The sequence below is a fragment of the Camarhynchus parvulus genome, chromosome 2 (assembly GCF_901933205.1).
Source record: "Camarhynchus parvulus chromosome 2, STF_HiC, whole genome shotgun sequence".
Taxonomy (NCBI): Eukaryota; Metazoa; Chordata; class Aves; order Passeriformes; family Thraupidae; genus Camarhynchus; species Camarhynchus parvulus.
Window position 1 is genome coordinate 139201019 of NC_044572.1, and position 26024 is coordinate 139227042.

A 26024-nucleotide genomic window follows, 5' to 3' on the forward strand; every position below is an offset into this window, starting at 1 on the left:
TAAATATTCATGTATTTCCAATTGAAAGAAACCTGACTCTTGGCCAAAATGAAGCTTATTAGCAGACAGAAGAGGAGGGGTTCTTCCTCCCTGCTGCACCTCTGATTATTGTAGGTTTTGCATCACACCTGGTCTCTGCAAACAGATGCTCTCGAACCCAAATTAGTCTACCATGGAAATTATTTATAACTTGAGATATTGCCAATTCATGGCATTTTTTGAATTTTTTTTTTTTACATTTATGTGGAATTCATCATTTGTAGGACTTTTTTCAGCACCATCTGTCTATCAGAGGTGACTAAAAAAAGTCTGTGTTTTTAAAAATGTTCAAAACAGACCAAGAATATTTCTTTTAACATGTTTTTTTCTTTTGACAGAGATCTCAAAAATATATTTACTATTAATGAAAAGCAGGAAATGTTATAAAAAAATCTTAATTTGTTTGAGAACACTTTCAATATGAACTGTTTCATACTCTGTTTTTCTGCTGAAACTTTTTCTAAGTGGCCACAAACACGTTGAGGAGAGTGACCCAGTCACAGGAAGGGCTCTGATGTTTTGGGTACTCAGTACCAGCTGCTGCTGAGCTATTTGTGCCTGGGGTCAGGATGGATGTGTTTGGAACAGAGACAGAATGAGCCTCTGTGCAGGTGGAGCTGTCAGCACCTGCTTCAGAAAGGATGACAGGAGAGTTCAAATCTCTACCCCAACCCCTTGCTTAAAGTAGGGGCAGCTCCAAGGTCAGACCAGGCATCTCAGGACTTCACCCAGTTTAGTCTTGAAACTCCCTCAGGGTGGAGGGAGGATGCACTGTCCTGGCAACCTGCTTAGATGTCTTCATGGGGAAGAAGTCCTGATTAATATCCAGGCCAAACCCTTAACCTTGAACCTGTCCCCTTTCAACTTGGAGTCTTTCATCATCAAACCAAGCAGCACTGTGAAGAGCCTGGAACCATTTTCTTGGAAACCTCCCTATAGGTATTGGATGTGACCTTAGGGTTCCTCCTGCCAAAGCCCTTCCTTGTCCCTCCCAACCAGCCCAGGTGTCTCAGTCACCACTCCAGCCCAAACCAACCTGGACTCAACTTACTGCAGTTTATCAATGACTTTCCTGTCTTGGGGAGCTCAATACTGGGCACAGTACAGACACAGGGTAACAAGCACTGAGGGCTGAGAAAGCTGTCTCCTAAGTCACTGACCTGTGGCAAGCCTGTGTGAGATTTCACTTTGCCCCTGTGTCCCTGCAGCAGTGGCTGCTGCCCATAACCTTCAGTGACACAAAACATACAGCTGCACTTCAGCTGTGCCAGGGCAAAGGGGGCTTGACAAACAGCACTGATGAGGAGCAGGAGAAGGCCATGGATCTGTCCTCTGCTTCCCAAGCTGTGGAGGGTGATAATTTCCAGTGGACAGGAGGGCTGGAAAACATCAGCTCCTATGTAATGTACTAAAGTACTTTGGCCATAAAGTTCAAAGTGCTTCCCAAAAGGAAGTTGGATTGCTATTCCTGTTTTGTAAATCAGGAAGCTGAGGAAAAAGGGAAGGAAGTGTTTTGACTGAATTGATCTAGCAGCTGCTGGCAGAGACTCTGAGTGCTGCCTATGCCCTGTGCTGCCTCTCAGAGCAGGGACCAGCCCCAGCCACCTCAGGCATGCACTGCACTCCACAGGTGCTCGATGGCAAATTCCCTCTTGGAAATCAGGCTGGTGACATTAGAACAACAGCCTTCAAACTGTGCAGATTTATGGCTTCAAAGTAAAAGTGCTGGTGAGAAATACCATGAATTAGTCATAATCTTATCAAAAATATTTTATTTATGAAAGTAACAATTATACTATACAACCTATATTGGAAATACATTGAATAATTGCTAGAATAAATACAGGCAATTAATTCAATCTTTTTATAGAATGAGAAGATTTATTTGACATTTGAATGTTAACCCAAGCTTTAACTTACATCATAAATAGTTAAAAGGCATAGTCAAGTTTTTTTGATTTTTACCGTTTCTCTTGCTTTTTTTTTAATACTGTTCTATTTTGTAATCAACATGAATCAACTCTCCAATCATTAACATAACATTAGTATGACTTTCAAGCAATCATGTACCTCAAGATAATCAGACAACAAGGTAGTGTGTGTGCAGTTCATTCTACAGCAGAATCTATTCATGTCTGCATAAAAAAGAGAAGCTGAAAATGCTTCTAAGTTCTTTAAGCATCATATGCCAATTTCTGCTTTACCACAGTGCTTTTAATACCAGAATCTAAGAAGGGCAGCTGGTCTTTCTGATGCTCTTTATAAAGTATGCTAGGGCTCAATGCCACATTCCTTTGGCTGGTGAAGGACTGCAGAATTTAGTCCTGAATATTATTTCTCAAAACTATGGTCCAAAGTAAATGTCCAGGAGTGATTATTAGGCACCAAGGAAGTGATGCATTTGCTAAGGCTTGATGTTTTCTGATAAAAAAATTATTTTCTTTTCTGGTAGATATGCTGTAGTCAAAAACAAACTATTGGGCTCAGTACTGGGGTCTGTATTACACTGGATGTCAGAGAAGGGGATGTGTTTATTTTCTGTGAACTGTATGAAGGACTCTGCAGAAGTTTTATAGTACAACACACACATTTTGAAAGTGTTGATAAGTTTTTTCTTCCCTGTTTATTTTTTTTAAATAAAAACCTGAACTCTTTGCTTGGTAGTAGTAGATTGTGGACAACTAGGACCATCAGTGAATTCAATAGCAGTTTCATGTGCCCAAGATTTTTCCAAGTCAGAAGTTTTTGACTGCTCAGGTCCCATATAAAATCAGTGGGATGCTTTCCATAGCAATGTCTTTTCCAGTGGCATGGAGGCCTGCCTTGCTTTATGGTTTATTTTGCATGCCAGGGATATTAAGTTCCCAGCAGAGAAGCAAATTTCCCTTTACAATGTAATCAAAACAAAACCCCCAAATTGCACATATCTACCCTTTGGCCTTTTTTTTATGCACAAATGTGTTTGTATGCAAAACCTGAAAATTTCATGCCTTTTGCAATAAATGTCTTAAAAGAGCACATTTAAATGCCTTTTCACAGAAATAACCATTCATTAGTTTCAAAAATGCAGAGAGACTTTTTGTTCTTTCTGTTGTGAACCATATAATTTCAGCAGAAATTTGGGGGGAGAATGTATGATTTTTTTTGTCCCCAAATATATTAAAAAAGGCTAAAGAACAAAATGTTGGGGAGGCAGCTTTTTTTGGCAGATAGTAAAATATAAAATATGTGATTTAAAAAAAAAGTTGGCTTAAAAATACACACACACAAATAATACAATAATATAAAAATACAGCTCAGCCAATGGCCTCTTAAAATTTACCTTTGGCATTACATTTGGCAGCCTAAAACAAAAGACCCTTCCTATAAACAGAACTATAAAAAAGAGAAGTTCATAAATTAGGTTGCAAGGGGTTGTACAGTCCTTTTCTTGATTCTCCAAACTCCCTTTCTTTCCGTCCACACACATAAGCATGACCAGTGAGGTATATAGAACGTAACACTGTCAAGCATATGCACAATAAAAAAAAGTGCATAAACACAGAAGTTCTCCCCTTTTCTTGTGAACAGGTCGTAACTGTGTGGTTTACGTCCTTCTCCCCTTGGAAAAAAAAACCACTTTTTTTTTTCTTATTTTTTTTTTTTTTTTTTTTTCCTTACTTTGGCAGGATGAAAATGAACCCAGAGGAATATAAGTGTCCTATTCCCAGCAGCAGTGATCCATTTCCCTTGGCAACATATGTCTGATGCCACAGATACTACAAGGTCATTGGGTTGCTTTACAACTCTGGGTAACTTCCCACGGAAACATCATACGTCTAGCACCATGTCGTAGTGTTGTTGCTCTTTCTTCCGCCTGCCACATTTGTTGATAAGAACCATGTACAAAGTCAAAAGCAAAACCCAGTAACATGCATAGAGTATTGTGCCAATGATGAGAACTGTCTGTTTTGACTCAGAAAATGGCTTTTTTGATTCCTTGTAAATAGTGAAAATTACGCCACCTAGGAGGATTGTAAACCAAATGGAGACTGGAATGAGTCCTATAAAATTAACTACAATGGTTTTCCTTCCTGACGTGCCCCACCCTGCTTTGTTTATCGTGGCAATTGCAAACATCTTTGCTGGCAGTAAACTTGACATGTACAACACTGAGTAGAGTGACATGAAAACCATGACAATGTTGCCCCTAAGGAAGCTGGCAAAGGAAGACTTTATCAGGCCAACTAACTGAACTGTCAACAGGAAGAGAAGAATGTTCCAGATTTTTCCCCTGTAGAAGAGCTGAATGACTGTGGCAATGAGGAAGAAAGGAAAGAATCCAGTGATTACAGCTTCATAGGTCATCCACAAATGGTGCTTGTGGAACCACATGGCATTATAAAGCCACTCTCTAAAGTAGGATTTACTCCAGCGGGTCTGCTGATTCAGCCACCTGAGATACTCTATCGGTGTTTCTGTAAGGCACTTGGATCTAGCTGTGTATTTTGTTGCATAGCCCAGACTTAGCACTCTGTTAGTTAGATGCCTGTCATCTCCAAAGCTGCACTGGGAGCCCATAAACTCTTGATTGTACCAATCTTCCACAAATTCATGGAGTAAAGAGTTTCTGTACATTCCCAGAGGTCCACTGATGCACTGTACACAGCCAAAGTAGGACTGACAGGCTCTTTCGATGTTAAATGCCATCCAGTATCTCACACTGCTCAGAAAGGAGATCCAGGAATCATATTTGTTCAAAATCTGCAAAATAAAAAAACAGTTTTCATTTTAGATGAGCTCTTAAAACAGAAAATGTGCGCATTGGATCAATAACAAATTTGCTGAGACTAGAGCACCATTAGAAGAATTATGGTGGGAACCTCACTCCTGTGTTCAACTCATGGCAAACCCAGGAGCTACACAAACATTTCAGCCAGGACATTGACAGGAAGGGTGAGATGAAACCTTCAAAAGTCTGTTTCACCAAGAGGTTCTTTTTTTCCTTGCAACCTTTCCTATTCTCCACAATGAAATTAACATACTCTGTCTCATTTTTCCTTCCCTTTTGCCCCCAGTTAGACCTTCTGGATTTAGACTTTACCAAGAGCAGCTGGTGAGTTCATGGCCTTCTGCTGCTTTCCTGCCTGTACACATCTTTGGGGTTCACAGGACTCCTTCCAGCCCTCCCAAAACTATGCTGGAGAATGAGAAAAGCAGACCACATGGTCTTTGCCCTACATTTTTGGTATCACAAGTCTGGCCTTAGAGGTTTAACCTTGAACTGTATCCACATGTCTAGCATTCCTTTGAGAAGCAACCTGTTCTGTCTCTGCAGTACCAGCTTGTTACCTTGTCCCAAGACATATGGAGATACTCCAGTAGAGCCTTCCTCAGGCCCACATAAATGTCTCAGTCCTTCTCTTCTGCACAACCCAGCTGCACATCCAGTCTGAGCACTCAGCAGATGCATGAGCGCAAGCAGATGCACAAGTCTGTGGCTTCACATCCAGGTTCTCAACACACACCTTGTGCCAGAGGATGTGACAAGGAAGTGTGTGGATCTTTGGCCTCCTACAACCATAAAACATTGCCCTGCAACTAGAAAAATATTGTCTTTTGCTCTGATGGTCCTAATTTCTGCCAGTTTTAATTCCAGAACATATTAGAAGCAGTAGGGCTTGCTGGGTGTATGCTGGAAAATGCACTGGGGGGAAAAAAAGCCCAAAGCCTTCATTCTGACACCTTTCCTCAGAGGACACACGTCCTTCCCAATGCAGATGCCTATGAACCTTCACTGTCACAGCTGAACCTGTCTTGCCTCCCTTCACTTGTACTCACACATGCCTGGAATTTCACATGCATGGGCTGTGTCGCCTGGTTTGTGGTCAGTCTAGAGCTCCAAAGCTATTCAGGTTTCTGTGGGAATCCTAATTTCTGCAGTTATGAGCCACATGCCTGAAATACTTCTGACTACTTGGGCATTCATTAGCAAGTTCTTGTTCATTTACATAGCTCTTTCTCCTCTGTCTCACATAAAAAGTCCAACTGAGTATGGGAGACTGATCTTTAGGCTAACTGAAATATTCATACACACTTCTCTTTATAAATTGCAGCAGGAGTTGTGTCAAAAGGTACCACCAGCCTTTTGCTGTAGTAATAAGTCAAACTCAGTAATGCTGAAAATCCTAACACACATGGAGGTGGTCTGACTTGGAAGTTTTCTATTGCTCTGCTTGACAGAGATGGGAGACCCAGTAACACACAGAGTGCACAGTGCAGAGCGTTTCAAAGGTATTTTTTTCTTTCTAACAATCTTGGCTGCCAGTAGTAATATAATTGAATGCTTGAGGTTGCTGGACATGGCTATGGGACACCTGTTCTCAATTTCCTGCCCCCCTATAGCTTTTCTTTGGTACCCTGAGCAAGCAGCTATACCCAGAGACTCAAAGATGCCACAACAATCCTAACAATGCCAGTGTCCCCCTTTTCACCCATAGGGGCAGAATATTATTTGTTTGCTTGCTAGGGATGTTAAAACCATATAGTGCTCACATCCAAGAAGAGTTTTCAATCAATGGACAAAAAGGTTAAGGTATGATAAGAGCATCTCTAATGGCATCACATATTATATATATGCATATAATACATACACATAAATTATATTTAATGCTATTTCAGGCAGAGGAATCTGTTGCAATGCAAATAGCTGTGGAAACACCTCTGTTAATCTGAAAATTGTTGTACCCACCTGCACATCACCTCCAACTCCTCCAACCATTGGATCTTCTTCTAAAACTTTTACCATCTCCACTGATGAGGCTGGATCAAGCATTGTATCTGAATCACAGACCTACAAATAAGAAAAAACAAGAAAAAAATGGGTTAAGGAGTTCACTACAGAAGAAAATAAAAATCATGCAAGTGATTATAATGACTCTAAATGCATATTCTCCTGAATGCAATTAAATCTGACTTTGAAGTCTGCACTGATATTTCTATTAAAGGTCACTTGTACCAGGCAGCAAGGCATAGTGCTGCACAAAACACAGAGCTTGTTAAGGCTGTGCACACAAACAATCCTCTGTATCAGCTCCATTTGTTTTACTGGCACATTGGACTGGCTTCTTCCAATAAGATATGGGGCACTGCAGAATAAGATGGTGTTTGTGGGTGTGCAGCAGATTCCTGTTGTGCTCTAACATTGAATATCTCTGCATCAGCTGCACAGCTGGAGCACCCTGGTCAAATGTTTCCCACTGCCATATGAGGGAAAGAGCGAGGAGTTAAATCCCAGGCATTTGTTATTAAAAAGAAAAAAAGCTAAGTAGGGGTCTGGGAGGAAACCTAATCGTTCTTTCACTCACAGAAGGGTTTAGCAATTCATGTAAAATATGTATCTTATATTTCAGAACAAACTCATTTTTAATTTTAGATGCATGATGTGTTATTAGTAGTGCAGGGATCTGACATTTGAAAAGACAAATTATTTGCTATTTTTCTCTGGCATTCTTATAAAAAGATATGTAAGGCCAGAAGACGTGAGTCCCGAAGTTCAGTACTCCAAAAGACGGAGGCAGAAGTAAATGACACACAAGGCATTTCAGCTACACAAACACTCCTAGTCAACTAAACACTGTGTACATTAGGAAATTGGCTTTCCCCTGGAGAGTAGGAGGAGGGCTCAGACAGGCTGGCTGGTCTGTGAGACAGCTGGCATTGCTTTCGTTCGCTCTGAGGAGAATGACTCGGGCTGCAGCCTGTTTAAAACAAGAGGGTGTCTCCTTGTTGCAGTTGCTGCAGCTGAACGAACTGGCCGCATCGTGTGTAAACTCATTTCACAGACACCCAGGAACTGGAGCAGAGACTGTCCCAGAAACACCCCTCTGACTGGCTGAATCCCACCCTACAAATTCTCATACTGCCTCCAGTTTGTCCCCACATTGCATTCCTGTGACTTCAGACGGGGTCAGTAGGAACAAGTCAGTTGCTCTGCCTAAACAGCATATTAAGACAGTTTCTGCTGAGGCTTTGTAAGGGGTATCCTAATTTTGGTGTCCTTTCATGCAAAGTTTCAATTCAAACTAAGCCCTCTCACTCCAGGGGAGAGGTAGCCTTTACATCTGCTCTATGAAGTGGGAGGAGAGCACTGGGGCTTTGCTCTGGACCAGCCTAAAGAGGAGAGGTTACCCAGGATAGTTGGACTGCATGGTTTGGGATGAAGCTGGGACTCTGCCAACATGCTCCCCTCCAGGCTCACTCAGAGTGGGCCAAGAGGAGAAAGGTGATGAAAGCTCTCATATCTCTGTCAGGAGAAAAGCCACATGCATCTCGAGCTCCCATAACTTGATGCATCCACCTCCCCTCCTCAATGGCTTCATCCCACAGCATCTTTGTAACCTGGCCAAGGCCTGACTCCAGCTTTAGTGGAAAGCTGTCATCAGTGGCAGCACTGGGTGACAGAGAGGGAGCAAAACAATGAGGGAAAACAATGCCTATACTTTTACTTGGGTCTTCCTGAACAAACCTGTTGCTGAGTGCTTTGCACAGGGAATCTGTAGTTTGCTGAATTCCCAGGGTGCTCAGCCAGTGACAGGCATGTCATTTCTTGTGACCACAAGTGGTGGGCTGGGATCAGCTGCCTCCCAGCCCCCCTGCTTTCCCTCCAGCACTTGCCACTTGAGCAGCTCCCACCCCATTAGATGTATTTACCTGCAGCAGAAAGGCCTGCCCATGAGCCACATCACTAATATATTAGGGATGAGGAATCCTGAAAACACTGGATTTTTTTAACAAAACACCATCACACATCCTGGGCATGCCAGCAGAGTGGGTATGTCTGGGTTTCTGGGACAAATCTAACAAGCCATCATTTTCCACCTGGATGAGGTTTTCGCAGGTGAGCAGAGGACCACCCAGAGAAACACAGACACTGACACCTAGCCAGGGTGTGCCCAGGACAGCCCAAGAGACAATTTGCCATCTTTCCACATAAGGGCCGAGTGACCCAAACATCACTGCTTTGGGTCACAGAGTTACATGAAAGGAACAACTGACCTTAAGGGAGCTGTTCTTTTACTTGCTGTAGGCAGTGACAGTTTATCCAAGCTGCTCTGAGTTCAGACTGCACTGGACTGTCCACACAGGCACCTCTATCAAGCCAAGATGAATTGTACCCTGGTTACCTCACAACTCTGCACTGATAATACCTGCCAGTTTAACTCCTCCACCTGATTACTTGCACACTCATAAACTCTTCTAGGATGGAAACCAGACTTCATAGCGGTGTTCAGTACTTAATGAAACACCACTACTGAGTAACAGCTCGTTATCTGCACTGGTCTGACTGTTTATGATTGCCTGTTCATAATTCCAGGGCGTCTTCTAAGAACTGTAAGGCCTACAGTTTTGATGGTGGGCAGTGGTGCTGACTGGACACTTTTTAAAGTGCTTAATCATTGATGTAGACTGCTTAGCCCTTGAAATATAGGACTTGTTTAAAGCAATTTACCCTGGGTCTCCCCAAAGGACCATTTGAAATATCTAAACCTTTATTCATTCATAAAACAGAGCCACATTTTAGCTGCATTTTGTTTATGACTCTGCAGTAGCCAGGGCCACCAAGGGGCTGCATTTCTACTGCAGATGTGACTGTAGATGTGACTGTGGCATCAGTCAGTACTGCAGACTGTGCTCACAGCAGCACTACAGTCTCTGACAAATCCATTAGACCTTCTGCGCCAGGTCTGGAGTGTTAACTGAACAGAAATATCTCTTCTATTTTCTGAATTTATGGTATGACTGTTGAAATAGAAACACTTTTTCCAGGTTCCCTGAAAAACACAAGAGCTGAACTGAGGGAGGAAACTTGCAATGAATCTGTTTCCTCTTTGCCTTCTTTCTCTGCAATCTGGTATGTCTGTGTGTTTATAAACCCATGCTAATAAAGAAAATCAGCATTTTTATCCCATCATAGTTCCTCACAGCACAAAACCAAAGTGCAGACAATGGAGAGCTTAAGCCCATTGTTTTGAAAGAATAAATCAGTTTCAGTTTGGGAAGTGGTGGAGGATGGGTTTTAAATCTTGGCTTTACTCTCCTAGCTCCAATAACAGAGCAGTTCCTGGCACTCTTCAGTTTCTGCCCTCCTGTGCACTGAAGACTCGCTGCTCTCAGCCCAGCTCCTGGCAGCCTCTCCAGGTCCCTGGGACCCTGCACGTGGATGCTGTGCTGTGCAGAGCGTGCACACACACCCACACAAGGCTGGGCACAGGCCCCAGAAACACATGTGGCTCAGCCATGCAGCTGCCCTGAGCCAGCAGAGAGCACTTTGCGGGGAGCTGCTGCTCCACTGCAGGACACTGCTGCATGCTCTGACTGTGAGAGAAGCTTGGAAGAACTGAGGGTGGTTCTTTAGGAAAATCATCTCCTATTCAGTGAGATTAGTCAAATGAGCCTTCTTGGCCTAGATTTCTAAGAAAGGGTCCTCAGTGTCCAGCCAGAGTATCTGATCCCACCCGCCTTCCTCCACACATGACCCTTTCCCCTTCCCACAGTCAGCAGGGCTGTTTGCAGGAGTGAGGAATCCATGTAAGTAAGGCAAAAACATAGACAATCTTTCAGAGGATCCAAGGCAGCTGGAAAGAAATGTGCCTCTGCTGCTTTGGAAACAGGGAGAGAGGACCCAGCCTAATTCATTTTTAAGTGAGTAGTGTGTCATAAGGGCCTTAAAGGCCAAGTTGCAGTGAGTGAGGTAATGCAGCTGTAAGTGATGAAGCAAAAGCTCCTTCAGGCTTTAGCTGAAGAAATTTTCTTTCAGATCTACACATTGACCCTTTTATTGAATGCTCCACATGGCCTTCAAAGCCTTTAAAATATATCCCCATCTTTTTTACAGACTTCACCACTTCTCCGAGATATTCCCTAGAGAGACCAAATACCTGTCTGTCTGCTCATATATGGGGCCGCTAACAAACTCACAAAATAAAGCCTTACTCGAGACCTTCACCCACAGGAGCAGAGATGGGGCTTTCAGGAAGTCATTGGCTTTGTCTGAAGCAAAACCATTTGGATGAGGGGGCAGTACTGAAGGCAGGGGAAGGATTTCAGATTTCTCCAATAGCTGGTGCACAAATTTAAAACAGTCACAGATAGACTGGCCATTTTAAAAGGTAGCAAAATACCCTTTTAACGGTCAAGCTGTTTCCAAACAGACTGAAAGGAGCACTGTGTTCATCAGGGACTAGGATGGCCTCTAACATGCTGCACAAAATATACAAAAGCTGCTTTCTTTCAAAGTGTGTTTGAATTGGCACTGACCTGGTGCTCTAATACCTACCTGTACATAATCCACACTTCTCCCCAGTGCTTTGAATGCTGTGTACATTACTTCTCTTTTTCCACCCCATTTCTGCATGATGCAAACACTTTTGTTGGACAGGACCAGCTGAGATACGTGTTGCATGCTCTCTCTGTGAGACTCCTCTGTCTCACCAGGACCTTTGTCGTGGAAGTTATTACTCCAGATGTAAGTGGCACAACTGTCCCTACCCATGATTTCAGTGAAAATGTCCATCATGTAAACGTCGTCTTCTGAGTTCCCATCAATGACCATAACAACTTTAATTCCAGGGTAGGTCAATCTTTTTACAGAAAGTAAACATTTTCTTAAGTAGTCAGGATCTTCTTGATAGGCAGCAATACAAAGGGCAACTGTTTTGTTCAGTTTGATTGGAGTCTCTAGCGACCGTTTCATTTTCCTGTGCTCTAGGTAGGCAAACAGGCTTTGGATGATGAGATGTGATGCCAGGATAGCACCATAGAGTCCAAAGGAGAAGTAGTAGTTGTCTGTTTGGATGAACTGGTAGCCCACAATGTAAGCAGCGGTGATTCCCAGAAGGAGGGACACCCCGAAGAGTGTGGTTCCAAGTATTCTCAGGATACATATAAACCTCTCACAATACATCTGCAAAGAAGTAGGGAAACCATTAGCAGAGCCACCACTTGCTCACATAAGACATCATAAGGGGTCACGTGGCTGCAACAGAGATCTCAGCATCAACAGATACACTCTGTGAGCTTCTAGCTCACAGACTCACTGCATCCCCTTGCTCAACTGAACATCTCTTTGCAGGATTTCCCCCACGTAAAGTACAATCCAAACAGACTTAATGTAGCAGAGATGTTTTCTGCTATTCACAGTGCCCACACAGAAGGTGCTATTTGTGTCAGAATCTTATTTTGGCAGCCTGGGCTGGTTGGATAAGACTCTCTGTCACATTATCCTGAGGAGGTTGGAGAAGGGGCTTTGGGCCATCACTTGCTTTGGTCACAGGGGACTGGAACAGCTGAATGTCTGGGCAGCCCCTCATCATCCCCCATCCATGTCATGACTCTATCCCACCCTGAATTGTTTCTGTCACTTAGTTATGTTTGCAAAAATATTGGAAAGACATTCTTAAAACAGATGCCTGAATGTATTTATAATTTTTTAAACAGATGTCTGACTATATATATAATTTATATTTATATAATCAGACATCTGCTTTAAAAGGTCTTCTCAATACCATTGCAAAAATGCATTTTTCGTATAGTTGTGTACATAGATACATGCACACGTAAGCATGAGTGTATAGGGGCTAAAGCTTAACTGAGATTAAGTCTGTGGCAAAAATATGCATAAATTTAACAGAGCCAACACTCCACCCTGGACTCAGAAATTCTCTAGGACATCAGCTGATTCTGATCACTTCTACATATTTAGCTTACCGGGCTGTAAAATCTTCTAACATAAACTCTGGGCTATGGAGCAACTGGCTGGCATGGAGGGTGCTCCGGCATTCTTGAAACAAATAAAGAGTATGGGCAGGCAGGCAGGTGGACTCTATTGGTACCTAAATACCTTTTCTGGCAATCACATTACCCATTTTATGCAACAGCTTTCTCAGAATTGTAAGAAGTTAATGCCAACATTTTCTGTCAATAGATGCATTTTATGTGGAGGACATAAAACAGGTGATGTCTGTTCAAGGCTAATCCAGCGTGTTGCAAGTCAATAAAGCTCATGCTTGAATATTTTGCTGAATTAGGTCCTCTCAGAGTAATAGATTTAATATTTGTGTTTTCTTGCTATTATTCATATTTTCCCTGCTGTTACCATCTCACTCATCTGCTGCTCATGTTTATTTCACCATCTGTTGGCCAAAGTTGAAGTTGGAACAGGACTTCCTTACATCAAATATGTTTTTAACTCTTCCTTGAAAAATGACTACCACGACACAGCAGCATAGCTGTCATCAGCGACATGTATGTCTGAAAAGCTACAGGCTTGGAACAAAAAAGTCAACGCATAATCACTTACAACATAAAAATAAACTAGGCAAGCATGAAGTTTGAGGTTACAAAGACTTTGTCTTTTTCCACTGGCTATTTAGGGTCTTAAATTTCAAGACAGGAGCAAGCCTCTTAAATGTATATTTGGAGGCACTGTTAAAGAAATCAGACCCTAGCTCTAGGACTTCCTTGAATACTTAAGGCTGGGCTCTGACAGGTGTTGTAATCATCCACCAGCAAAAGGGACCCTCCCCGTTCTGGCCTGTCTGAAAATCTTTCACAGCAGGGGTCATAAAGATGCCTAAAAAAAGACAGCTTATGCTTACCACCACTATAGGTGAATTGAAACTCAGTGCCCAAAATAGACTTGCTTTAGAAAACAGATTAAGTAATGGATCCCCTCTAGATTACCTCAAAGTAAAATAGTCAGTATGTTTACTAATCCCTCAAGCATGCAAAATGTTACAAACATCAAGGTAAATGTCTCATTAATGGTGCACTTGTACTCTGCTTTCCCATTTGGGGTCCTAAAATCTGCTTACATTAAGAATTATATAGCTGAAATAAACAGGATTTACATTAAGATCTGGAGTGGCTACATTTGAGTGACTATATACTGTAGCAGGCATCTTTTACATTCATTTCCGATGAAGTGCTTCTGCACAAAAGGAAAAAAAAAAACAAAACCAAATCCTCCGACTTTGTCATTACAGCACAGATCCTCTCCATTGCAAAAATCCAGTCTTTTAAGATCAAGAAATTAATTTCTGGTGTTACTAAAACAACACTTCTTTTTTCTGTTCTCTGTCAACGTCAGGAAAATAAAAAGTGTTTTGATCTAAACTCCTGGCTTTCATCAAAGAAATTTTCCCCTTTGTATGTGCAATTGAGGGTTTTATGTATAGTCTTTTAACTGACTGAATCTCAGGGGAACTGAAAAGTTGCTCAATAGTCTCAAGATTTAACACGAGGTATTGATAGCTTGCCCAGCAGAAATGATCTTTATCAAATTTAACATGCCCAAACAATGGCAAAGAAGCCAAAAACTCTCCACCCATCTCCAAGAATTAAGCCAAGAAGTTAAAAAGGAAATGATGCTTGTACAAGTCTGGGACCAAAAATGAACTGCTGAATCAAATACTGATACTGAGGCTAGGCAGCAGCTGCTTCAGAGATTTTCAGGTCAGACAGTGCTGTTATGAGTATCTAGCCGGACACAGTGAAATATAATAATTCTATCCTGCAATTTGGGCATCTAAATCCCTTAGAGGCACCTTCACCTAACTCCATGGAGCTGAACCTAGTATGAGTTTTACATAGCCTCCAGCAAGCAGACCCAAGGTTTGCATGCACAAGGTGAGTGTATGTAAAGAGCCTTCAACATCAACTAGTGAGCAATTTGTTGTTGTGATGTTTCAGCTCTTTCCTTTCAGAGATGGAGATGAGCAGTTCTCACCAGCCCATCTTGTAGAACTGAAATGTGACAGCCATATGCTAAATCCTGATGTTGTGTAGGCTGCTGCTGATTCAGTCACACATTTTGATTCACAAAGCAGTGCCAAGCATATACATGCCTTGTAGTGACTGTATAATAGCAGGCAAGGAGTGCCTTTCTTTGGAGGCTGCTATGGAAAAGCATGACCAAAAAATGAACCCTTGCATGTACTTGACATCAGAGTCCACCTGGTGAACTGTTTGGTATTGTGTCTCTTGGCATCCTGATAAAGCCAAATAAATATACAAAAATAATATTTCCCCTTTGTGATGATATTTCCCCTTCGTGATGAAGGGGAATTTTCATTATTATGAGCAACTGGCATAACTAAAAGTTGTAGTATTCTAACAACGCTTTCATGAAAAACATCAGGTTAATGAATGACTGATACACAGTACATCTAATGATTGGAGTATTGACTGTAGCACTAGAGATCACACTCCTTTCCCAGACTGAATAATGCTTTAGATCTCAAATTAGAAGACCATAGCAAAATATGCTTCAGTTTTCTCTATTCTGGAAAATATTTAGACTAGAATTTACTGTAGTTATGGTACCTAGATCTAACTTTTAAGATCTAAGTTTAAGATCTAAGATCTAGACCCTTGACTGAAAGTCAGCAGGTTCTTATATTTTGTTTTGAACTGGGTCTTTACTCAGCAAAGAACACTGGTGACCTCCATGGTAAAGTACCAATTTTTCTTCGTCCAAAATCCTGTGGCAAAGTTCATCCACGTGGCTATTAATCAGCTTTCATGCATCTCTGAGAATAACAGGGCCTGAAGATAGTTCATCCCTTTATGAAGTCAGGAGGCAAAGAGACAGAAAAAGCTTATTTTGTTACTAATACTGAATAGGGGCAAATAGATATACAGAAAACCAATGTGCACCGGTGCCAAAAGATATCAATATTATCTGCAGCCTGTTCAATTCTGCACCCTCTGTTGTGTGGCTGCTATGAGGACAAAGGAAGCAATCAGGTGGTGCCTGGCATCTATTGATACAGGACATGGAACCAGTGACGGGGGTCAAACTGATGGAGGTCAAACTGAAGTCATGTTTGCTTATAACACATGGGATGCATCTCACTACATCACCTCTTTCACAAATCCCCTCTCATGCAACCTCAAACATTGGCACATAGCAATTCTGGGTAACTTTTCCTCAGAAGATTAAAAAGCAAGAGAGGGAGACACAGAAAGTTTGTATCTAACATGTAAGGATTTGGAAGGTTGTTTGACAGAATTAGCACTTAATAATTCCAAACATCTGAAAACATTTAGAAAAACTCTAACCATAAGTTGCAAAAACCAATATCTATCCAGGAGGCAGTAATAAAGGTTTGATCCCAAATGTGCTCGTTGTGTCCCTGTACTGGGCCTGGCTGAGGCGGAATTATTTTTTCCCATAGCCCTCCAAGTGCTCTGCTTTGTATTGGTGGCTGGGAAGGTGTTGCTAATGCAGCAGTGTTTTGGCTACTGCTGAGCATTGCCCCCAGCATCCAGGATGTCTCTCCAACATTTTCTCCCACACCAATATGCTATGGGTGGGCAAGGTCCTGGGAGGGAACATAACCAGGACAGTTGATCCAAACTGACTAAAGGGATATTCCATATCATGTGACATCTGCTCAGATAAAAAAGCTAAAAGGAGGGGGGGGGAAGCATTTGTTATGACATTTGTTTTTCAGTACTGAAGCCCGACTTCCTGGGAAGTGGCTGAACTTCATCTGCTAATGAGATGTAGAGGATAAATCTTTTGTTTTTCTTTGCATCATGCACAGCCTTTGCTTTATCAAGTTGCCTTTATCTCAACATACCAGGCATTTTGCCCTCTTATTTTCTGCATCTGCATCCTGCTGAGGAAGAGAGTGATAGAGCAGTTGGGAGGGCACCATGCAGCAGGCCAGGGTCAACCCACCACAGTCCACTTCAGTTTTAAATGTTACAAAGAGCTGTGCCTCTCTCTAGACATTGAGGGCTGCGGTCACATCAGCAAATAGTGCAATACCACAGCAACAGATCTGCAAAGAGGAACACCTGGTGGTGAGGACCTAACTCCACCCTCCATACGTTTTTGTGCTTTACTCTGAACTAAGCATAGTCAGACCCAATGGACTAAAAACCTGGAAAGTGTCCTCCAGAGGTACACCTTGCAATTTGTTTCATTCAAGAGGAATCCAATTTGGACGTCCAGTTACTGCTATGCAATAGAAACTCAAACAATTTCATTGAAGAGCAGACACTTGTAGCAGCAGCTTTGATAGCACTTCCTCATTGAAAACAAATTGATAATACAAATCAACCTCACACATGAGATCTGCACATCAGATTTGCCTGGATCCTTTGTGGAAATCAGAAGTGCTGAGCACAGAAAACCTTTGAAAACATCTCATTTTTACATGCCTGTATGGAAGCTGCATTCTTAAACATCTACTCAACCTTGCTGCTCAGGCTTTGAATTCAGCAAAGCATGTAAGTATGTCATTAAAGATAAGTGTGCACTTAGGTATTTTGCTGAAGAGGGAAATCAGTGGATAATTTATCTTGCAATTCTGTAGTAACTGCAAGATAACAAGGCATGAAAAAATCTTTCTCTGAAAAGATGCTATTTCTGGGGCACTCAAGGTAAAAATGCAAGTATATTTTTGACAAATTTATTGTAGAGATTAACCTCCCTTATGAAGGTTGTTTGATATGTCAATGCTTAACCACTGCATTTTTTACATTAGGGAATCTAAGAGTGGATCAGGGCCTTGACAATTTCAATTTGCTTCCGAGTGTTGTCATTCACCCGTTGGGTGACCTTAGATAAGTGAATTCACCTCTCTCTGTCACAGCTTCCTCACCTGTAAAATGGGGATCATGATCATGCAAGAAATTTTTGGAGGTCTATAAAACTCTTCATAAGGCTTAGGTTACTCTTTTTAGTGCTATATGAGATCCACCTGTTCTCTAGTTCCATATAACTGGATTTAGTCAAAAAACTCCGACAAAAACCAACACACACCTTGCTATTTTCCTTGCCTGTATTCACCTGAAGGTATAGTTTGTGGGGATTTGTCTGTAACAAACATGCAACTCTAACTCAGCAGGAGGCCTGAGATCAGTGAGGTGGGCACCATAAAAGCCAGCACACACAGCTTTAAGTGCATACAGCCACCAAGGGCTGTTTTGTGCACAACCAAAGGAAAAATGAAATCTTTATAAGCCTTAATACCCACTTCCTTACTAATGAGAATAATAGCATGGGCTGCCACAGAGCTGCTGCTTCAATGACACGAGTGTGTCAGAGTGCACATGTGAGCGTCTGCACACATGGATCTGGCCTGTATACACTCTCTGGGAGTACATGGTGTTTGAGGCTTACAATTTCTCAGACAATATTTAGATTCATTATTAGCCTTATTTTGGTGGCAATTTAAATCATATATCATTGGAGTACAAATGATTCTAGGTAGATATTAATCACAAGCATAACATAGGTGCCCAGACTCCCTCTTCTATTCTACAGCCTGCAGAGAGGAAAGTGAAAAGTTATGCTCCATCTGTACACCTTTATTACAACACAATTACCATATCTGGAACTTTTGGTTATTTATAACTTCCAGATTTTGTTACGCTGTTGATCTTCTGGAAAGGGCTCACATAAGACTAAAATTAACTCTGAGGTTAAATTAAAAGTAAAGAACAGGATTACTGATGATAGCAAACTCTATCTGTATGCACAGGCTTTGATCAGCAAATCAAGAATCTCCTATTTGTTCAGTGTATGTTTCCCACTAAACTGCTCAAATTTAATCTCTTAGAGGTTTAAATAACCAATGTGGAAAGAATTCTGTGGCTGCAGGTTGGATTTGACCCTCATGCACACAATAATGTACTAGTTGTTAGATTAACAACAACAACAACAAAAAAAAACCCCAAAAAACCCAAAAAAAGACCAAAAAAAAAAAAACCAAAACCCCCGACCAAAAAATCCCCAGACAAATGCTCCAGGAAACCAAACAAGAAGTAAATCATATTTCTACTCAGATATTTTGGACTGTGGTTAAACAAAAATCTAGTTTAGAAATGTTTTCTTTGCTGAATACTTTGCTGCTCTATATACTAATCTTGAATAGCAAAAAAAATGGAGCAAATGTGCTTTTATGTCACAATATGAAGAGTTGAGTTTTTCCTAGTGAACTTGCCAGAAAAACCCCACTGAATCCCATAGAGCAGCTCTTCCTACTGGGAAAACCTTGACCCGAGTTTTTCTATGCTTGGATGCAGGGCAAGAACGATTTATTTCCCTTATCTAGTCCTCAGAAGAACCCTCAAGGCACCCATGTAACACACGTGTGCTTTCAAAAAAGTGCATGGGTGCCAATGGAAAAATGATCCCAAAGGCAGAAGACTATGAAACAGAGTGAAACGTGGAGAAGCAGCTGTGCCCTAAGAGATGTGGGGTCACTGCAGCCCTGCAGAATCACAGAACCCTTAGGGTTAGAAGGGACCTGTGAAGATTGTGGAGTTCAACGCCCCTGGCCAGGTATGGTCACCTAGAGCAGGTGACACAAGAACGTGGCCAGGTGGGTTTGGAATGTCTCCAGAGAGGGACACTCCACAACCTCCCTGGGCAGCCTGTTTGGTGCCCTGCCATCCTCAACATGAAGAAGTTATTACTCCTGTTGAGGTGAAACTTTTGTGCTTTAGTTTAAGGCCATTGCTCCTCGTCCTGTCGCTGGGCACCACCGAAAAGAGTCTGGCACGGATCCTCTGGGCACCCGCCTTTGAGATATTTATATGCATTATGAGCTCCCCTCTCCGTCTTCTCTAGACTAACACAACGCCCATCAGGAGTGCTGTACTACAATGGGATCCTCTCGGGGCAAGGAAATGGGGTAAATTCTCCCCCAAGGGCCAATGCCCCCTCCTGCCAGCATCGCTATGGATGCTGTGTGGCGAGGCTGTGACCAGCAGGCTCTCTCTGTGTCCGAGACACGCACCGCGGCTCCCAGAGGAGCCGAGCGGGGCTGCTGGGGATAGAGGGCTCTGCAGCGGGCCGGAGGCGCCGAGCCCCGCGCTGGCCGCGGGCTGCACACGGAGCGGGGGAACCCCGGCCCGGCGCCGCGGCCCTGATCCAACGGGGCGGAGCGGCGGCGTCACCGGGCGGGGCCGGGGATCCCCGCGCGGCCGCGTCACGGGCCCCGCCCGCGGGAGCGACCGGGCCCGGCCGTGCTGGCGCTGCCATCGCCCCCCGCTGCCGCGGCCCCGGGGCGGCCCTCCCTCGGCCGGGGCGGGCCCGGCGCGGGCGTACGGCGCGGGGAGCTCCGGGCAGCCCCCGCCCCGCAGCCCTCGGCTCCCGGCCCTCCCGCGGGAAGCCGCCCTCCCTCCTTCCATCCCCTCCCTCCCCGCGCTGCGCGGCGCCCGGGCGGCTCGGCAGCGCTGTCCGAGGCGGGACGTCAGCCCCACGCCCGCCGCCTCGCCTGCCTCCCCTCAGTGCCAGCCCTCCCTCCGCTCCTGGCGCGTCCCCGCCCGGCCCTGGGTGCAAAGGCGAGGGGAGGGAAGCCGGATCGGGCTCTGAGCAGGTCTCGCCTTCCCCGCTGCGATCAGCGGAGCGGGTGCCCAGCCTGTGCTCGATTTTATTCTAATTTCAGAGGGTTTATGGGGCGGTTGGCTTTTTTTGGCTTTTTGAGTTTGGGGTTTTTTTGCCCCAGATCTTGAGGCTCAGCAATGTCTTAAATGGATTACACGGAGGAGGGGTTGAAGCTGAAAACCTCATTCATCCTCACGGCGGTTCTATTCATTGCTGAAATAGGTGTAGCGTAGGAGCCGGTAAGATCCTCCCCCAGCCCCACTTGTATTTTGGGGATCTGTTCCAGCTTTCCTCCCTGGAATAGTGGGGATGGGAGGAGGGGGTCTTCTGCTCTTGAGCTGACAGAAGCATAATCATAAATCACCTACCTTGTTTGTCCTTCTGTCCTTTGGTCATAGAGGGGCTCCAGCCAACTGTGTGGTCTCACGTACCGTTGCTCCCGCTGAATAGTTTCCAAGTTTGAGGTAAAAGAACAAATCGCACTTTTCAGGGATTTAATAAGACGCTCAGAAATTAAAAAAAAATTAAAAATGAAAATAATAAAAAAAAATCGTGTAAGGCTATTCAGTCCTACTCATTTTCTCCCACGTGTTTTCACAATTATCGTGTATTTGTCTTTCTCTGCTTCAGTTTCTAGCTCAAAGTTGTGGGATTTTCCCCCAAATAATAGTAATAATAATAATAATAATAATAATTAAAAAAGTTAGAAATAATAAATTAGGAGTTAGTTTCTCGTGGTCGAAGCTGAAGATCTTATTTCAAACCCGGCTAGCCAGGAGCCTGGAGAAGTTGCAAGGCAGTGTCTGAAAGTTTGAGAGATCAGCATCAGATAAAGTCTCTTTGGTGATACCTTGCTGCTGCCCGAGTAACTGTTTCAATGAGGTTTCTCAGCAGCAGCAGCAGCAAACGGGTAATATTTTCCAGACGTCTTTTTCTTTCCTGCTGCTGCTGCTGCTTTTCTGCCTCTTCCACGTTATGGGGTCTTTTAACAAGGGAGACTGACTTGTTTTAATAGGCGGAGGATGGGAAGAAGGAGGGAACTCCTGTAAGGAGGAAAAAAAAAAAAAACCCAACCCTCCCAATTGCCATGATCTCAGCCAAGGACCAGTTCAGCGCCAGGAATTTAATTAGCCAAGTTGCAAATTTTTTCAGAGAAATACAATACACATATGTTGCCACCAACTGGTTTCCTCTTCATGCCCCGCAGTTGGGGGAACCCCCCACCTCCCCCACTCCCTGCATCCTTGGGCTTGGGGTGTGGGATTCGTCCCTCCCACAGCCACTATTCGGCTGAGACAGATTTTACTGCTGCTGGTTTTTATTAATAAAGGAATTGCGTCTATGAATGGATGAACTTCGCAGCTTTGTATCCTGCTTTACCCGTTCACTCTCGGGAAGATTTGTTGTAGTAAATACCCAAGGAAGCTCCCACTGATATTCATACCCATGTCTCTTGTGTTACAACTAGCCGGGAAACACGTTAGGCCACTTAAAAACTGGGAAATTGTGCTGTGGGCTTTGTTTTGGTGTTTTGGATTGGTTTACTTTTGGCCTTGTTTCGTTATAAATCAGAAGTGTGAATTCTGTCGATGGTTCCCGGTTAGCCAGGGGCACCAGCAGCTCAAGCACACCCCATTGCCGCTTGCCGGCCGCTTTCACTCGCTCCCTGCGGCTCCGCTCCGCTTCCAAGGCGGCTTTCCCGCTTCCCAGCCGCCGCTTCCCGGCCAGTGCCCCGAGCGAGGCGCTGGGTGGCGCTGTTGGGGCGGCGGAGCCCGCGGGAGCGGCGGGGCCGCGCTGGCCGTGCCCGGGCGGGGACCCGCGGGGGAGGCGGCGGCGAGCAGCTTCCCCTTCCCCCGCGCTGTTTGCTCAAGGACCGCAGAGGTCGCCGCTTTGGGGCGTCGAGCCCACAAAGGGAACCGTATCCAGACACCGTTGGGAAATCCGGAGATGACTCTTCGCCGAGTTATCGCCCCTCGTTACCTTCTGGTGTGGGAAAACTCCAGAGCGCTCTGGGGGCTTCTCGTGTGCCGTAAATGGTTTAAATGGTGCTTACCTAGGCTGGAGATTTTTTGAGTACCTACTTCGGGCAAGTGGTTGCATTTACAGGTGTGTTCAGTCACTGCCACGGGGGAGCGGCTTTAGGATGTGCATTGAAGCCGACCGAGCTCCTTGAACCATCAGTCTGTCTCAAATAACAAATCTGATGCTAGTTTAAGCCAGAGTTCTGTGGGCAGTTTTAACCCAGCATTGCCAGGGAAAGCAACTGTTTCACCCTCCTCCTCATTGTCCCCTTTCCTATGTCAGGAGAACTGGCCTAGGTTAGAAATTAGTTGTTTGGGGAGAGGAAGCAGCAATAAAGTAAGAAATAATTTGGTCTGGATGAAGACAAAACAACTGCTTTGGCAACAATCTGGCTTTTGATGGTTTAGAGAGTCCTTGAAAGTACAGCATGACTTAACAAGCATAGACTCTATTGGGGCTTTCAGGTATTTCTTCCTCTCAGACCTTCCTCCCATGGCAGCTCCATTCCCATACTGCAACCACCTCCAAATCTGTGTCACAAACCCTTTAGAGTCAGAGCCTTGCACACCTCTGTCATCAGGCAAGGGACGTATGGCACTGTCTGCTGCAAACAGGGGCAGAGGGCAGAAAGGTGTCAAGAGGGCTACTTGATCCCCCTCTCCACAGGAGCCACCCTAATAGCCACGTATCTGGTGTAAGCCAGGCTTATAACACTATCACAGCATCACAGAATGTTCAGGGCTGGAATGGACCTTAAAGATCATCTAGTCCCAGCCTGCCCTACCATGGGCAGGGACACCTACCACAAGACCAGGTTGCTCAGAGCCTCATACAACCTGGCTCTGAGCACTTGACAGAGTTGTGGCATCCACAATCTCCATGGGCAACCTGTTCCAGTGCCTCACCACCCTCACAGTGAAAAATTTCTTCCTAATATGTAACCTAAATTTCCCCTCTTTCAATTTGTACCCATTGCTCCCTGTCCTATCACTGCAGTTCCCAATGAATGATGATTGTTTGTTTAGGCAAGGTGCTACCTCAGCAAGCTCTGCTACTGTTGTACACATAACCAAGTCCTTGATGTCTGTGTGAGTCCTAAGGTGTGATTTCCTGGCATCAGACTTCCTCTGGCACTGTCAGAGGTAAGAGAGGATTAGCACAGGTGTCCGTAGTCCATCCACCCATGGCTACTCTCAGCATTGTGCCTTGGGGAACTGGTGCTGCCAGCCTTGTTTGTGTTCCTTGGGCACTTGGTGGCCTTGTCATGACTCAGGGAGATGGATGTCTTGAACAGGGGACTTCATGTCTAGGATAATTTCTGAAATGAGGTTTCAGGGGGAGGATGGGTTTGTTTGGTTTGGTTAATAACTAAATGTTGCAGATTAATTTTTTCAAGTGAGTATTTGTTATAAATGAAATAGCTTTTTTGTTTGTTTATTTGGTTTTGGGTTTTTTTTGTGTTTCAGCTTTTAATAGTTACATTTGAAGACTGTATGTCTCCTCTACTGATGAATTTACATTACTCTGGAATACACAGTATCCCACTGGCTTAATCCCATGCTTCTTAGGTTTGAACAGGGATCAAGACACAGTAGATGAGGCACGAATCTTGGTGCAGCAATAGGCAGCACTTAAATCACACCAAAACTTTGATTTAGAAAATTACATAATGGGAATGGTGAGTTTGTCATGTCTATAGCTGTTTCCTTCTCAGCCATAGCTCATGTTGTGTGATCACACTGTCAGGGCAAGGGGATAACATAGGTCGGGAAGTTAGCGTTGCCTACCAGGAAGGAATTAAAAGTAGGAGGATATGATTAATGCCAATCCACACAGTGCTATAGGAACCAGATGTAGATGTGTTTCATTAGAAGTATATCACATCTATGTATATATGTTATGTTATGTCTACATGGTTACCATTATCAAACAATCCTGGCTCCTAATTGTGATTTACAGTCACAAGCAGTGAGGACAAGGGAGCTCTTGGCTGTCACTGTCCACAGGCATAGATTGTCACCAGCCATAAAGAATAATAATAGTGAACTAACCTGAGTTAATCTTCTAATGAGGCAATGGGTTTGTTTGAGAGAGGTCAGACAAAATATGTTTTGGGGGAGATTAACACAGACCATGGTTGAATAAATTGGTTACTGCAGAGTAAATTAGTGGATGAATTAATGGCATGTAAGCCACTCTTCAGGAACTATTGAGTACTCACTTTTACCCTGAGGGAATGGCTCCATGTGCATTTTTCCTCTCTCTTCTTTCATTTAAATATGTGAATACTCACCCCCAGCATACGCACATGCTTGGGCCGGCAGAGTTTGCAATGCTTCTCTCACCCCTCCAGTGACCTGTGCTGGAGGCAGCTGCAGAGCACGATGGCCATTTCCTACGTGCCTGTGTGAGCTGGCCATGGAGGGAATGGGGCTGCTCTCCAGTGGGAACGAGCAGGCAGTGCTAGCAGACAGCAGAACTGCCCTAAGCAGCCTCTTCAGGAGCTGCCAGGAACACAGGGACAGATGAGGTCCCCCAGCAGTGGCTGCTGAGGTAGCTGAGCCCACTGGGCTGAAGGCTCTTATCTTGCATTGTCTCTAAGGTAAGGATTTACACACACCCTTTTACGGCAGAGCAGCTATTGTGTAGGGCTTATCAAAAAGAAAAGCAAGAAGCAGACTCTTTGCCATGCATAGTTGTCCTCAAGTAAGAAAATTAGAGAAAATAAGGATCTTTGTCATGTAACAGTGAAAAGCTAAAACTGGAAGGTAGATGTATTCATGCTAGACAGAAGGCACATTTTACAGCAATCTTTCTTTAAACAGTTATCTGAATGATGAAGGGGAGTGGTGGATTCCTGTGTTTTAAAATCCTCTGGATGCTTTTTTGGAAGCTACATTTTGGTTCGGTGAAAATTATTGGGCCCAGTACAAGAATTACTGAATGGATTTCCATAACAGGCAGCTCAGACAAAGTGATCTAGCAGTTCCTTCCACCTCTAAACTCCATGGAGCTATTGACAACCAGACTGACACGTCAGATGTGTTCCACACCTCTTTTCACATGTAGGAAATTCTGCTGGAAGTGGAAGAGTTACAGAAACCCACTTCCCATATGGGTGTAAGTGAAAGCAGAATCATGCCCTAAATTATGATTTTATGGTAACTGAGAATACACTTGCAGATTTTAATATAAATATCATGGGCACTTTAAGGCTTATGAAGACTGGGTGTAGACAGACCTAACATTCTGTGGTTGTTTTCACCATATATAGAGCCATTTTAGAGGCTTTCAGTGTTCTGGGAATTTAAATCCAGGGTTATTTATATGCAAAGATTTACAGGGTCCAGTGAAAACCATTAGTCTTTAAAATTAAATAACTCTTGCAAAATTGAAACTTTCCAACAATTTCTTTTTAATATAACAGGGAAAACCATGACTTGAAGCAAGTTAGAAGTTAATAGCAGGCAGGTTCAGACTAGAAACAAGTCATGCACATTTGGATGTGTCCAGAACTCTTGGCTAGAATGGACTGTGACTGTTAGCAAAAATGCCTGTCAGGATGGTTTGAAGTAAT

At 43.8% G+C, this 26024-nt stretch overlaps 1 protein-coding gene across 1 annotated transcript; it reads right to left on the minus strand.

Moving 5' to 3' along the window:
• Window positions 1-1800: 1800 nt before the first annotated feature.
• On the minus strand, window positions 1801-21393 carry HAS2 (hyaluronan synthase 2). The gene is made up of 4 exons (XM_030943105.1): window positions 20794-21393; window positions 11357-11983; window positions 6770-6871; window positions 1801-4782 (listed from the first exon to the last, which is right to left on the minus strand). The coding sequence occupies exons 2-4, from the start codon at window positions 11981-11983 to the stop codon at window positions 3850-3852; spliced, it is 1662 nt and encodes a 553-aa protein (XP_030798965.1). The 5' UTR covers window positions 20794-21393; the 3' UTR covers window positions 1801-3849.
• Window positions 21394-26024: the final 4631 nt, after the last annotated feature.

What these genes read in the sequence shown, in the direction of transcription:
- HAS2 (XM_030943105.1), bottom strand. Translation starts at nt 11,983, where the DNA reads ATGTATTGTGAGAGGTTTATATGTATCCTGAGAATACTTGGAACCACA. An exon ending in GAAGTGTGGATTATGTACAG is followed by an intron (nt 6,872 to 11,356) that starts GTAGGTATTAGA and finishes TCTTATTTGTAG; the next exon opens with GTCTGTGATTCAGATACAAT. An exon ending in GAGTTGGAGGTGATGTGCAG is followed by an intron (nt 4,783 to 6,769) that starts GTGGGTACAACA and finishes TTTATTTTGCAG; the next exon opens with ATTTTGAACAAATATGATTC.